General features: G+C 42.3%; 1 protein-coding gene across 5 annotated transcripts in view; it reads right to left on the reverse strand.

The window, feature by feature from the left end:
• The window catches only part of stam (signal transducing adaptor molecule (SH3 domain and ITAM motif) 1), a 50,214-nt gene that overhangs the window by 15,542 nt on the left and 18,974 nt on the right, over positions 1-15,698 (reverse strand). For all 5 annotated transcript variants that reach the window (XM_029648848.2, XM_029648847.2, XM_029648846.2 and 2 more), the window contains 3 exons: positions 14,766-14,860; positions 12,756-12,844; positions 7,257-7,344 (listed from right to left, as the gene is read on the reverse strand). In XM_029648848.2, coding sequence (XP_029504708.1) covers positions 7,257-7,344; positions 12,756-12,844; positions 14,766-14,860 — 272 coding nt within the window. The remainder of the gene's footprint in view (positions 1-7,256; positions 7,345-12,755; positions 12,845-14,765; positions 14,861-15,698) is intronic.

Here is a 15,698-nt window from a genome sequence, read left to right on the forward strand (position 1 = left end):
AAGGCTCAGCAAACGCATACTCAGAATGACTGGTTCTCGTCCAGGCAAATGAGGAATAAGTGCACTCAGGCTATCCGGAAGGTGAAATTTAGATACTTTAAGAAGGAGTTCTCTCTCTGTGGGTCTAACCTCAAGAAGTTCTGGGAAACGGTTAAAGACCTGAAGAATAAACTCTCCTCCTCACAGCTGCCCATGTCCCTTAATGTTGATTTGGTTGTTACTGACAAGAAGCACATGGCTGAGCTCTTTAATCACCACTTCATTAAGTCAGGATTCCTATTTGACTCAGCCATGCCGCCTTGACTGTCCAACATTTCCTCATCTCCCACCCCATCTAATGTGACTAACCCCGCTCATCCTCCACATACAACACCAGCTCTGCCAGTCACATTATGTTAAAGGTCCCCAAAGCACACATCCATGGGTCACTCCTTTTCAGTTTGCTGCAGCTAGCGACTGGAATGAGCTGCAAACACTCAAACTGGACAGTTTTATCTCAATCTCTTTATTCAAAGACTCAGTCATGGACACTCCTGACAGTTGTGGCTGCTTTGCATGATGTATTGTTGTCTCTACCTTCTTGCCATTACATTTGTGTTTAGTTGTCAAATGTGCCACAATAATGTTTGTGCATCCATGTTTTGTGCTGTTGTCTACCATGTGTTGCTACCATGTTGTTGTAATGTTGTGTTGCTACTGCTGTGTTGTCATGTTTTGCAGCCTTACTATGTTATTGTCTTAGGTCTCTCTTTATGTAGTGTTATCTCTTGTCGTGATGTGTGTTTTGTCCCCTCTTTATTATTTAGAATTAATAATTAATTATTTATAACCCCAATTTTCAAACAGCTTTCTTGTCGGGGCAAAGTATTACTGCAGAGTCAATTAAACATCTTTAATGAATTCACCCTCAGCGAATGGCTTGCTATGTTTAGCAATTTTGTGGGACAGTACATATCGCAATTCTGTTTGCTGAATGCAGTTTTGTGAAAACTCCTTGCTGCTTTTGCAACTGAGAAAGCAACTCTTTTGATGCAATTGCCCTCTGCTCAGAAGACATATTCCTATATTTCTCTGCATGCTTCGTCTGGAAGTTCTAGTCATTCAAGACAGCGATGCTAACTTTGCACACAGCGTTCCCTGGTACCTCAAAGAAATATTTCGATGTACACTCTTGCTGGAACACCCTACATTCATTGACTACTTTCTCCAAAAACTAATTTTTGCCCAATTTCTAGCGAGCTACTATTTGTAACTGAAGTGTGTGTCAGCCTGTCAGTCACTGTCCTCGTGCAGTTATTTATACGTGCCTTTTTATTTTATCTTTATTTCACCTTTATTTAACCAGGTAGGCCAGTTGAGAACACCTTTATTTAATCAGGTAGGCCAGTTGAGAACACCTTTATTTAACCAGGTAGGCCAGTTGAGAACACCTTTATTTAACCAGGTAGGCCAGTTGAGAACACCTTTATTTAACCAGGTAGGCCAGTTGAGAACACCTTTATTTAACCAGGGAGGCCAGTTGAGAACAAGTTCTCATTTACAACTGCGACCTGGCCAAGGTAAAGCAAAGCAGTGTGACACAAACAACACAGAGTTACACATAAGCAAACGTACAGTCAATAACAAAATAAAGGAAAGATGTTTCTATTTATGTACAGTGTGTGCAAATGTAGAAGAGTAGGGAGGTAGGCAATAAATAGGCCCTAGAGGTAAAAATAATTACAATTTAGCATTAATACTGGAGTGATAGATGTGCAGATGATGATGTGCAAGTAGAGCTACTGGGGTGCAAAAGAGCAAGAAGGTAAGTAATAATATGGGGGTGAGGCAGTCGGGTGTGCTATTTACAGATTGGCTGAGTACAGGTACAGTGATCGGTTAGCTGCTCTGACAGCTGATGCTTAAAGTTAGTGAAGGAGATATGAGTCTCCAGCTTCAGAGATGTTTGCAATTCGTTCCAGTCATTGGCAGCAGAGAACTGGAAGGAAAGGCGGCAAAAGCAAGTGTTGGCTTTGGGGATGACCAGTGCAATATACCTGCCGGAGCGCGTGCTACGGGTGGGTGTTGCTATGGTGACCAGTGAGCTGAGATAAGGCGGGTCTTTAACTAGAAAAATGTCCCACAAGCGGTGGTAATTAAATCATTACACAAATACAAGTATTCATTGGTCTTTTTATTTGAATAATAAATAAAAGCATGATTCCACGGGCCGTATTGAATCAGGTCGCGGGCCACATAGGGCCCCCGGACCGGCCTTTGCCCAGGCCTGCTCAAGCTGTAAGAGTTAGTCAGTTTCTCCGTATACAAAAACGTAATATTGTGACTCACCACCTGGATTCGGTCTTATGTAGCAACATTTGAATTTCTGTTTTAAAATTTTTTTCTTTACAAATGGATAAAAGTAGAGACTCCGAGCTACAAAATGGTATATCATACACTGCATTTGAGTAAACAATGGGAAAGTAATTGAAAGTTGATAGACTTGTAAACTCACTTTTGAGAAAACGGTCTTTCAATGTTTTGGCACTACTATAGGAGAGCCCTTCTTTGTCTACACCCATTCAGCATTGTTCACACCCTCTTGAGCCTTAGCCCCACCCATTCAGCATTGTTCACACCCTCTTGAGCCTTAGCCCCACCCATTCAGCATTGTTCACACCCTCTTGAGCCTTAGCCCCACCCATTCAGCATTGTTCACACCCTCTTGAGCCTTAGCCCCACCCATTCAGCATTGTTCACACCCTCTTGAGCCTTAGCCCCACCCATTCAGCATTGTTCACACCCTCTTGAGCCTTAGCCCCACCCATTCAGCATTGTTCACACCCTCTTGAGCCTTAGCCCCACCCATTCAGCATTGTTCACACCCTCTTGAGCCTTAGCCCCACCCATTCAGCATTGTTCACACCCTCTTGAGCCTTAGCCCCACCCATTCAGCATTGTTCACACCCTCTTGAGCCTTAGCCCCACCCATCTCTTTAAGGGTTGATCCAACCATTCCGTACTAACTTGCCAGCTACTTCCAGACATCTAAGAGAGAGAGAACAGCTCACTGAACATTACTCACCCTTGCAGAGCTGGTTAGGCTGTTACAGTATGCTATCCAGCACGTTGGTGACCGCAACTGTGCTGTCACATTGTCCGTTCGTAAATTCAGAGCACACGGGACGCTCTGACCTAACAACGACAGTCAAGCACCCAAGCTAACTGGCTAACATTGGCTAGCTACTTCCAGACACATAATGAGAGAACACCCCACTGACTATTTTACTCCCCCTAGCAGAGCTGGTTAGGCTGTTTTCCAGAGCGTTGGTGACTAACCTGCTGGCTAGTTGCTGCTGGCAACAATTTAATTTATCTTTCTTTGCCAACGTTTACTGACTCCAGACAAATTAGACGGGTGTTGAGCATTCAAAAATGTATCAGTTATTGTGCACTCTGGCACACTAGGACGCACCTCAGTCCTTCGGAAAGTGGCGAGCATACACATAACGTTAGCGAGCTAACAGTACACTTTAACTTGACATTAGGTTTATGCAGTTTTACTACACAATACCTTTTTTTTTAAAGCCGCGTTTGACACAATTACCTAGACATACTGACCAACTCCAATAGACAGACGTGTGCTATATGGAAGACCAATCCAAACTCATCTCTCGGCATGTCCAGCCCACTCATTATCTCAGCAAATCAAGGCTACCAGGAAGGTTGCTCTGTTTTTCAGTGGCTAAACCAACTAGGCTCGTAACTGAACAATATTATTCGTATTTACAGATGGCATAAACATTTGATATTAAGGCACATGAAAGTTCACATGTTCGAGATGGCATTTGTCACAGTGCAATCCGTTTTGTCACCAAAGCCCCATATGCTACCCACCATTGCGACCTGTACGCTCTCGTTGGCTGGCCCTCGCTTCATACTCGTCGCCAAACCCACTGGCTCCATGTCATCTACAAGACCCTGCTAGGTAAAGCCCCCTTATCTCAACTCGCTGGTCAACATAGCATCTCCCACCTGTAGCACACGCTCCAGCAGGTATATCTCTGTAGTCACCCCCAAAACCAATTATTTCTTTGGCCGCCTCTCCTTCCAGTTCTCTGCTGCCAATGACTGGAACGAACTGGAACGAACTACAAAAATCTCTGAAACTGGAAACACTTATCTCCCTCACTAGCTTTAAGCACCAGCTGTCAGATCATCTCACAGATTACTGCACCTGTACATAGCCCACCTATCATTTAGCCCAAACAACTACCTCTTTCCCTACTGTATTTAATTCATTTATTTTGCTCCTTTGCACCCCAATATTTTTATTTCTACTTTGCACATTCTTCCATTGCAAATCTACCATTCCAGTGTTTTACTTGCTATTTTGTATTTACTTTGCCACCATGGCCTTTTTTTTGACTTTACCTTCCTTTATCTCACCTCATTTGCTCACATCGTATATAGACTTGTTTATACTGTATGTTTGTTTTACTCCACGTGTAACTGTGTCGTTGTTTGTGTCGAACTGCTTTGCTTTATCTTGGACAGGTCGCAATTGTAAATGAGAACTTGTTCTCAACTTGCCTACCTGGTTAAATAAAAGGTGAAATAAAAAAAATATATCTATTTTTTTTAAATTCTGCAAAAAAACAACATTTTGGTAAAAATGTATTTTTTGCGTTCAAACGGCTCTCCTGTGATGTCGTGACTTGCGACATACGCCTAGTTTACGGAATCAGGTCACTATTAGCCCCCTTGTAATTAGATAACTCTCCTTCATTGTTTGGTGAAAAATATGAGAAAATATTGTTAAATTAAATCAACACCTTTATCGAATATTGAAATGGAAGGAAGTGGTCATAATTAATATTTTCTGTAATTTCAGTGTTAAAGTTTATAAATTCTAAACAGAAATACCTTATTTACATAATTATTCAGACCTTTTGCTATGAGACTCGAACTTGAGCTCAGGTGCATCCTGTTTTCATTGACCATCCTTGAGATGTTTCTACAACTTGATTGGAGTCTAGGCACAGATCTGAGGCACCAAAACATTTCTGCAGCAATGAAGGTCCCCAAGAACACAATGGCCTCAATCATTCTTAAACAGAATAAGCTTGGAACCACCAAGACTCTTCCTAGAGCTGGCCGCCCAGCCACACTGAGTAATCAGGGGAGAAGGGCCTTGGTCAGGGTGGTGACCAAGAACCCAATTGTCACTCTGTTGGAGCTCTAGAATTTCTCTGTGGAGATGAGAGGACCTTCCAGAAGGACAACCATCTCTGCAGCACTCCACCAATCAGGTCTTTATGGTAGAGTAGCCAGATGGAAGCCACTCCTCAGTAAAAGGCACCTAAAGGACTATCAGACCATGAGAAACAAGATTCTCTGGTTTGATGAAACCAAGATGGAACTCTTTGGCCTGAATGCCAAGCGTCACGTCTGGAGGAAACATGGCACCATCCCTATGGTGAAGCATTGTGGTGGCAGTATCATGCTGTGGCGATGTTTTGTCAGTGGCAGGGACTCTCCAAATACAAGTGTGACAAGCTTGTAGCATCATACCCAAGAAGACTTGATGCCAAAAGTGCTTCAACTTCAACTTATGTAAATGCAATATTTCAGTTTTTTAATTTTTATGAAATTGGCAAACATTTCTAAACATGTTTTTGCTTTATCACTATCGGATATTGTGTGTAGATTGATGAGGGAAAAAAACTATTCAATCCATTTTAGAATAAAGCTGTAACAAAAAGTGAAGAGGTCTGAATACCTTCCGAAGGCACTGTATGTCTATGGTGTATTTACTATGGGTGTGGGTGTGTGTGTAAATGATGTACTATGAGCTGAGCCATAAGGGAGACGAGACCTCTACCACCCCACTAGGGGGGGGGGGGGGTGTAGCCTGTTTTTTTCCCCCTACTATGTTTGTGAAATCACCATCACCCACTAATTAACTTGTCATTTTTGCAGATTAAATGTTTGAGCTGCTAATGAATCAATATTTATCGTTTTAATTAGCTATGACATAGAAAATGAATATATAGCACAACATTCGATTTCATCCCCATCTCAAAACAAAATGGTTTTGACCATTTGGAAGTGTTTCGTGAGTTTCTTTTGTATTCCAGCTTTGGCCTCGCAAAAGCGATTTACAAAAATATGAACTTTACCCTGTATATCTAAAAATGACCATATACACCATTTTATTTTAACAAAACTATTGCTGATGGTGAACCTGAACAATGGAAATGAACTATTGTAAGCCACGTAAAACAGGAATAGCCAGATCAGTTGTTTCCGGTAGCTTACTTTTATTCTGGTAAAATAACATAGGTTATCACTCAACCAATAAAGACTAATATTGGGCAAGCCATTTTAGCATTTGAATGCTGAAGAAGGTGCTGTGTAAGATCAGACTCGCTTTGGCAGCGCGGATCTGGGCACAGTGCGCAGTTTGACGAGGCTACTGATTTTCCCTAGGTTGTTCTGCATGCAAAATTACTTGTAGATCAATGACTGTCAACACAGTTAAATGCTTAGCTAGACACCAGAGGAGATCAGGTATTTTTGTAAGGAAGAAAGTAATATGAGACAAAAATGTTGGTGAATTTGAAATTCGTAATGTTTGAATCGGTTTTGGGGTCCACAAACCATCTTAAACATTGAAATCAGTGACTGATGCGCATCGGTGAATCGTTACATACCTATTAGTTAGTCAGTCTTAACCTCTAGCTGTAAGAGACGGAGAGATAGATAGATGGATAGACTTAGCATTTAGCTTTAAGAGTTAGTCTTACCCTCAAGCTGTTTTGGTTAGTAGGTCTTATCCCCTCTAACTGTAAAGGTTAGTTAGTAATAGTTGTTCAGTAAGTCAATCTTACCCTCTAGCTGAAAGAGTTAGTAATAGTTGTTAATTAAATCAGTATTACCCTTTAGTAATAGTTGTTCAGTAAGTTAATCGTAAGTCAGTCTGTAAGAGTTAGTCAGTTGGTCTCACCCTCTAGCTGTAAGAGTCAGTCAGTTGGTCTCACCCTCTAGCTGTAAGAGTCAGTCAGTTGGTCTCACCCTCTAGCTATTTGTAAGTCGCTCTGGATAAGAGCGTCTGCTAAATGACTTAAATGTAAATGTAAATGTAGCTGTAAGAATTAGTCAGTTGGTCTCACCCTCTAGCTGTAAGAATTAGTCAGTTGGTCTCACCCTCTAGCTGTAAGAATTAGTCAGTTGGTCTCACCCTCTAGCTGTAAGAATTAGTCAGTTGGTCTCACCCTCTAGCTGCAGCAGCTCACAGGCATCAGACTGGTTGTCTGTTGGATCTGCACTCTGGATCATGTGCAGCAGCTGGTCCATTTTCTCCTGGAAAAATAACCAAATAGAACTTCAGTAGAGCTTTTTTATAAAAGGAAGTAAAACATTACACCTACAATAGTATACACTGAGTATACCGAACATTTGGAACACCTTCCTAATTAGAGTTGTGCCCTTTTGCGGTCAGAATAGCCTCCATTCGTCGGGCCATGGACTCTACAAGGTGTCGAAAGCGTTCCACAGGGATGCTGTCTCATGATGACTCCAATGCTTCCTACAGTTGAGTCAAGTTGGCTGAATGTCCTTTGGGTGGTGGACCATTCTTGAGACAAAAGGAAAACGGTTGAGCATGGAAAAAACAGCCGTGTTGCAATTCTTGATAAAACAATGCTTCTGGCACCTACTACCATACCCCGTTCAAAGGCACTTCAATATTCTGTCTTGCCCATTAACCTTCTGAACGGCACATATACACAATCCATGTCTCAAGACTTAAAAACATTCTTTAAATTTGTCGCCCCCACTTCATTGAAGTGGATTTAACTAGTGACATCAATAAGGGCTCATAGCTTTTAGTTGAATGCATTCAGTTGTACTATCCTTTCACCTGGATAGTCTATGGAAAGAGCAGGTGTTCTTAATGTTTTGTATACTAAGTATATACACACACACACACTACATGACAAAAAGTATGTGCACACCTTCTCGTTGAACATCTCATTCCAAAATCATGGGCATTAATATGGAATTGGTCCCCCCTTTGTTGCTATAACAGCCTCCACTCTTCTGGCTTTCCACTAGAGGTTGGTACATTGCTGCAGGGACTTACTTCCATTCAGCCAGAAAAGCATTAGTGAGGTCGGCACTGATGTTGGCCATTTAGGCCTGGTTCGCAGTCGGCGTTCCAATTCACCAAAAAGGTGTTCAATGGGATTGAGGTCATGGCTCTGTGCAGGTCAGTCAAGTTCCACACTGATCTCGACAAACCATTTCTGTATGGACCTTGATTCCTGCATGGGGCATTGTCATGATGAACTGGGAAAGTGTTGCAACAACGTGAGAAGCACAGAATTGTTTAGAATGTCATTGTATTGTGTAGTGTTAAGATTAGCTCCAGTGAAGGGCAAGGGGCCTAGCCCGAACCATTGTTCCTCCTCCACCAAAGTTTACAGTTAGCACTATGCATTGGGGCAGGTCGAGTTCTTAACACCACTCCAGCGCATGGTGATCTTAGGATTGTGTGCGGCTGCATGGTCATGGAAAACCATTTCATGAAGCTCCCAGCTTGTGTGGCCCACCACTTTGCGGCTGAGCCGTTGTTGCTCCTAGACGTTTCCACTTTGAACTTACTGCTGACCGGGGCAGTTATAGCAGGGCAGAAATTTTACGAATTGACATGTTGGCATCCTATGACGTGGCCACGTTGACAGTCACTGAGTTCTTCAGTAAGGCCATTCTACGGAAAATGTTTGACTATGGAGACTGCATGGCTGTGTGCTCAGTTGTATACACCTGTTGCAGGTGTGGCCAAATTAGCGAAATCTAATTTGAAGGGGTGTCCATATACTTTTGCATATAAAGTGCATTCGGAAAGTATTCACACCCCTGGACTTTTTCCACATTTTGTTACGTTACAGCCTTATTCTAAAATGAATTAAATAAAAAAAATACTCAATCTACACAATACCCCATAATGACAAAGATAAATGTTAGCAAATTTATTACAAATAAAAAAATGGATACCATATTTACATAAGTAAGCTTCAACGCCATACAACACTCCAACCATGGCCTCCAACTGCTTTTAAGTGGTAGTAAAACTAAGTGCATGCTCTTCATGCTGCCCGCACCCTCCCGCCCGACTACCATCACTACTCTGGATGGTTCTGACTTAGAATATGTGGACAACTACAAATACTTAAGTGTCTGGCTAGTGTGTAAACTCTCCTTCCAGACTCACATTAAGCCTCTCCAATGCAAAATGAAATCTAGAATCGGCTTCCACTCCGCAACAAAGCCTCCTTTACTCGTGCTGCTAAACATACCCTCGTAAAACTGACTCTCCTACCGATCCTGGACTACAGCGATGTCATTTACAAAATAGCCTCCAACACTCTACTCAGCAAACTGGATGCAGTCTACCACAATTCCATCTGTTTTATCACCAAAGCCCCATATACTACCCACCACTGGGACCTGTATGCTCTCGTTGGCTGGCCCTCACCAAATCCGTCGCCAAACCCACTGGCTCCAGGTCATCTATAAGTCTTTGCTAGGTAAAGCCCCGCCTGACTCACGCTCCGGCAGGTATATTCCACTGGTCATCCCCAAAGCCAACACTTACTTTTGATGCCTTTCCTTCCAGTTCTCTGCTGCCAATGACTGGAATGAATTGCAAAAAAAAAAAATCTCTGAAGCTGGAGACTCATATCTCCTTCACTAACTTTAAGCATCAGCTGTCAGAGCAGCTTACCGATCACTGTACCTGTACTCAGCCAATCTGTAAATAGCACACCCGACTACCTCATCCCCATATTATTACTTACCCTCTTGCTCTTTTGCACCCCAGTATCTCTACTTGCACATCATCTGCACTCCAGTATTAATGCTAATTTGTAATTATTCTCACCTCCATGGCCTATTTATTGCCTACCTCCTTACTCCTCTACATTTGCACACACTGTACAAAGATCTTCCTATTTTTATTTTGTGTTGACTGCACGTTTGTTTTTGTGGCAACGCTATGCTTTATCTTGGCCAGGTTGCAGTTGTAAATGAGAACTTGTTCTCAACTGGCCTACCTGATTAAATAAAGGTGAAATATATATATTTTTAAAGTATTCAGACCCTTGTTTAGGAGACTATAAATTCAGCTCTGGTCTCCATTGTTCATCCCGGAGGTGTTTCTACAATTTCATTAGAGTCTGCCTGTGTTCAATTCAATTGATTGGACATTATTTGGAAAGGCACACACCTGTCTATATAAGGTCCCACAGTTGACAGTACATATCAGAGCAATTACCAAACCATGAGGTCGAAGGAATTGTCCGTAGAGCTCCGAGACAGGATTGTGTCAACGCACAGATGTGGGGAAGAGTACCCCAAAAAATATATGCAGCATTGAAGATCCAAGAACACAGTGACCTCCATCATTCAAACCAAGACTGAACTCTTTGGCCTGAATGCTAAGAGTCACATCTTGAGGAAACCTGGCACCAACCCTACGGTGATGCATGGTGGTGGCACCAACCCTACGGTGAAGCATGGTGGTGGCAGCATCATGCTGTGGGGATGTTTTACAGCGGCAGGAACTGGGAGACTAGTCAGGATCGAGGTAAAGATAGAGGGAAAGATGAACTGAGAAAAGTACAAAGAGATCCTTGATGAAAACCTGCTCCAAACCGCTCAGAATATTACACTGGGGCAAAGGTTTATCTTCCAGCAGGATAACGACCCTAAGCACAGCCAAGACAACGCAGGTGCGGCTTCGGGACAAGTCTCAATTTCCTTGAGCGGCCCAGCCAGAGCCTGGACTTGAACCCAATCGAACATCTCTGGAGACATCTGAAAATAGCAGTGCAGCAAAGACGCCCAACCAACCTGACAGAGCTTGAGAGGATCTGCAGAGAAGAATGGGAGAAACTCCCAAATACACATGTGCAAAGCCTGTAGAGTCAAACCCAGGAAGACTCCAGGCTGTAATTGCTGCCAAAGGTGCTTCAACAAAGGAAAGAGAAAACAGTACGTTTTTTATATTTTTATAAATCTGCAAAAATTATTTAAAAACTTTTGCTTTGTCATTATGGGGTAGATTGATGATGGAAAACCCCCCAATTTAATCAATTTTAGAATAGGACTGTAATGAACAAAACGTGGAAAAAGTCAAGGGGTCTGAATACTTTCCAAACGCAGTCAAGTCTTAGAACACCTCATTTAAGAGCTTTCGTTATTTGTATTATTTTCTACATTGTAGAATAATAGTGAAGACATCCGAACAATGAAATAACTACATGATTCCATATGTGTTACCAAAAAAGCTAAATATATTTTAAATTTGAGATTCTTCAAAGTAGCCACACTTTTCCTTGATGACAGCTTTGTACACTCTTGGCATTCTCTCAACCAGCTTCATGAGGTAGTTACCTGAAATGCATTTCCATTAACAGGTGTTCCTTGTTAAAAGTTCATTTGTGGAATTTTTTTCCTTCTTAATGCGCTTTGAGCTAATCAGTTGTTTTGTGGCAAGGAGGGGTGGTATTCATAAGACAGCCCTATTTGGCAAAAGACCAAGTCCGTAATATGGCAAGAACAGCTCAAATAAGCAAAGAGAAATGACAGTGCATCATTACTTTAAGACACGAAGGTCAGTAAATACGGAACATATGAAGAACTTTGAAAGTTCCTTCAAGTGCAGTCGCAAAAACCATCAAGCGCTATGATGAAACTGGCTCTTATGAGGACCGCCACAGGACAGGAAGACCCAGAGTTACCTCTGCTGCAGAGGATAAGTTCATTGGAGTTACCAGCCTCAGAAATTGCAGCCAGATAAATGCTTCACAGAATTCAAATAACAGACATATCAACATCAACTATAGTGTGATTCAGGCCTTCATGGTCACATTGCTGCAAAGAAACAACTACAAAAGGACACCAATAATAAGAATAGGCTTGTTAGGGTCAAGAAACACGAGCAATGGACATTAGACCAGTGAAAATCTGTCCTTTGGTCTGGAGTCAAAATTTGAGATTTTTGGTTCCAACCACCCTGTCTTTGTAAGACGCAGTGTGGGTGAACAGAAGATCTCTGCATGTGTATTTCCCACCATGGAGAAGGTGTTATGGTGTTTTGCTGGTGACACAGTCAGTGATTTATTTAGAATTTAAGGCACACTTAACCAGCATGACTACCACAGCATTCTGCAGCGATATGCCATCCTATCTAGTTTGAGCTTAATGGGACTATCATTTGTTTTTCAACAGGACAATGACCCAAAACACATCTCCAGGCTGTATAAGGACTATTTGACCAAGATGGAAAGTGATGGAGTGCTGCATCAGATGACCTGGCCTCCACAATCACCAGACCTCAAACCAATTGAGATGGTTTGAGATGAATTTGGGATGAGTTGAACTGCAGAGTGAAGGAAAAGCAGCCAACAAGTGCTCGGTATATGTGGGAACTTCAAGATGGTTGGAAAAGCATTCCAGGTGAAGCTGGTTGAGAGAATGCAAAGAGTATAAAAAACTGTCTTCAAGGCAAAGGGTGGCTATTTGAAAATATTTTGATTTGTTTGATTACTACATGATTCCATAGGTGTTATTTCATAGTTTGATGTCTTCATTATTATTGTACAATGTAGAAAATAGTCAAAATTAAGAAAGAAAAAACTCAAATGAGTAGGTGTGTCCAAACTTTTGACTTGTACTGTACATAAAGCTGTAGAATAAAGCTGTCGTACCTCGTCTATGTAGACCGGTTCAGGCTCAGGCTCTATGCTCTCCACCTGGACCTCCTCACTGAACTGCACCGTCTTCTTTTCTGTCTTCACTGTGGACACAGGACAGTAAGGGGGACATGGAGGCAGTCATGGTTTTATTTTTATTTAAACCCCATTTTCTCAGGTAAATTGTCTGAGAACACATTCTCATTTACAGCAACAATCTGGGGAATAGTTATAGGAGACATGGACAGCCAGGGGGACATTGAGATAGCCAGGGGGCTGTGTGTGTGTGTGTGTGTGTGTGTGTGTGTGTGTGTGTGTGTCAGGTTTTCCGTTAAGAGGTAATAGGCGACTTTGGCAGTTAAAAAACAAAACAAATTGGCTACTGCCAATTATCCAGGAGATGAAAAAATAGGTTAATTTCCATAATTTAGTGGAATTAAATGAATGCATGTGTGTATTCGTTACATTAATCTTATTCATCACACAGGCACAGCATTCAGATAGAGCATTCAGATAGAGCATTCAGATAGAGCATTCAGATAGAGCATTCAGATAGAGCCTTTGAGTGGAAAATATGTCAGACAGCGCGAGAACTGCTGTTACAGCATCTCAAACTGCTAATTCGTTGGATGTTTCGAGCCAAATCATTGCGCAACAATTCTAAATGCAATCCCGTGTTGAGGTACTATTTGTATTTCTCAAGTGGTGATTGAAGTGTGCTTCCCATTCACCATTCTAAAGGAATATAGGCAACGGAAGGCAGCCTTCATCAGCGCATCACACACCACTTTGCAATGAGCTGGAGGTAGCATGCATTTTGAAAACACAATTGTTTGAAACCTGAACGTTTTTACCACATATGAGGCATGTCTTACCTTGCTTCAAAGTAGCCTAGCCAAAATCAGACCATATCCTTGGAGGTAATTACTTTTTTTTTTAAATACTCCCATTTGCCATTGAAACCAGTAGTCCATTATTTTATAAAGACTTCCACATGCCTTTGAAACCAGTAGTCTATTATTTATAGACTTCATATGCCATTGAAAACAGCATTTTTATAACATTCTATAGGTTTTCAAATCAACATTATTTTTGTCCAGCAGCCAAAGGTATAATCCTAGTCATATTAGCATGTCATGCTAGTTGATGATAATCCTAGTCATATTATCATCCCATGCTAGTCGATGCATCTTTAAAATCTCCACTCTTTCTACATTTCTAACAGATATTTTCATCTATGTCACATGAAACCGCTTGCGCACTTTTGACAACTGTGTTTTCCCACCAATTGCATTATGGAACGAACATTAGCGCATAGGCTACGGCCTTGTGCACATTGCTGCAGTTATAATGTGAAGAAATAATGGTTATCAACATTAAGCAAAATGTTATTATCTGTTGCAACAGACTCCTTGCTTTAAAACGTTTGTTTATTTTTATGTAGCCTAAGCCTACTGTAGCCTAAGCCTAGTGGTTGTATGCATTTGGGATCTACCGTCCCACAACAGTCTCAGAGTCTGTTTGCAATAGGATATTACTTTCTCAACAAACTGTTCTACTATGGGGATAGTTAGATTAACATCTGCTGATCGTTACTCGTCTTGTTGGCTTGTGATTTTGCTGTTTGTTGGCGTTTTTGCTGTTCGTACTGGTCTTGGTAGCTTGTAATTTTGCTGTTCGTGACTGGTCTTGGTGGCTTGTGATTTTGCTGTTCGTTACTGGTCTTGTTGGCTGACAAAAAGTACATGTGGAATGTTACTAACATCTTCAAAGTGCGCATCGGAATTCGGTAAGGAAACCACGCTCGTTGCATTCTCGATTTGGATGTTTTATTTAGATTAATGACCATAATGTAAATGTGATTTCTGTCATTCTGAGCACCGTGAGTGGATGCCCTAATCTGGTTACGCACCCAATAAATATGGGTCCAGTACATTTGTCAAATGTCCGGTAAATTAAAATGCTGGTGGTCAAATGACCGCCGCCACATTTTCATAACAGAAACCCTGGTGCATGTGAACTCACTCATCTCAGGCTCTGCAGTCAGATCAGCCGTTACAAAGTTTGAGGGGAAAAGTCCAACTCCCTGATACGTTTCTCCTTTCCACCAGTTGGGGTCACTGAAACCCCAAAATACAGCCTGTTAGTGAACAGTAAGGACTGGTTTCCCAGACACAGCCCAGAAGAACCACTACTCCTGGGCTAAACAGGGCCCACTACTCCTGAGCTAAACAGGGCCCACTACTCCTGGGCTAAACAGGGCCCACTACTCCTGGGCTAAACAGGGCCCACTACTCCTGGGCTAAACAGGGCCCACTACTCCTGGCTGGGGCCCACTAAACAGGGCCCACTACTCCTGAGCTAAACAGGGCCCACTACTCCTGGGCTAAACAGGGCCCACTACTCCTGGGCTAAACAGGGCCCACTACTCCTGGGCTAAACAGGGCCCACTACTCCTGGGCTAAACAGGGCCCACTACTCCTGGCTAAACAGGGCCCACTACTCCTGGGCTAAACAGGGCCCACTACTCCTGGGCTAAACAGGGCCCACTACTCCTGGGCTAGACAGCACACTGTGGTATGGCAGGGATATAGTTTAGGGGTTAGGGTTTGTATGGTAGGGTTAGTGATATGACAGGGATAGGGTTTATGGTTGGTATGGCATGGATAGTGGTATGGTAGGGATAGGGTTTAGTGGTATGGTTTAGGGTTTGTATGGCAGGGTTAGGGTTTAGGGATAGGGTTTAGGGTTTGTATGGCAGGGATAGGGTTTAGGGTTTGTATGGCAGGGTTAGTGGTATGGTAGGGATAGGGTTTAGTGGTATGGCAGGGATAGGGTTTAGTGTTTGTATGGCAGGGATAGGGTTTAGTGTTTGTATGGCAGGGATAGGGTTTAGGGTTTGTATGGCAGGGTTAGTGGTATGGTAGGGATAGGGTTTAGTGGTATGGCAGGGATAGG

This window comes from Oncorhynchus nerka, linkage group LG9b (assembly GCF_034236695.1).
Source record: "Oncorhynchus nerka isolate Pitt River linkage group LG9b, Oner_Uvic_2.0, whole genome shotgun sequence".
NCBI classification, from domain to species: Eukaryota; Metazoa; Chordata; class Actinopteri; order Salmoniformes; family Salmonidae; genus Oncorhynchus; species Oncorhynchus nerka.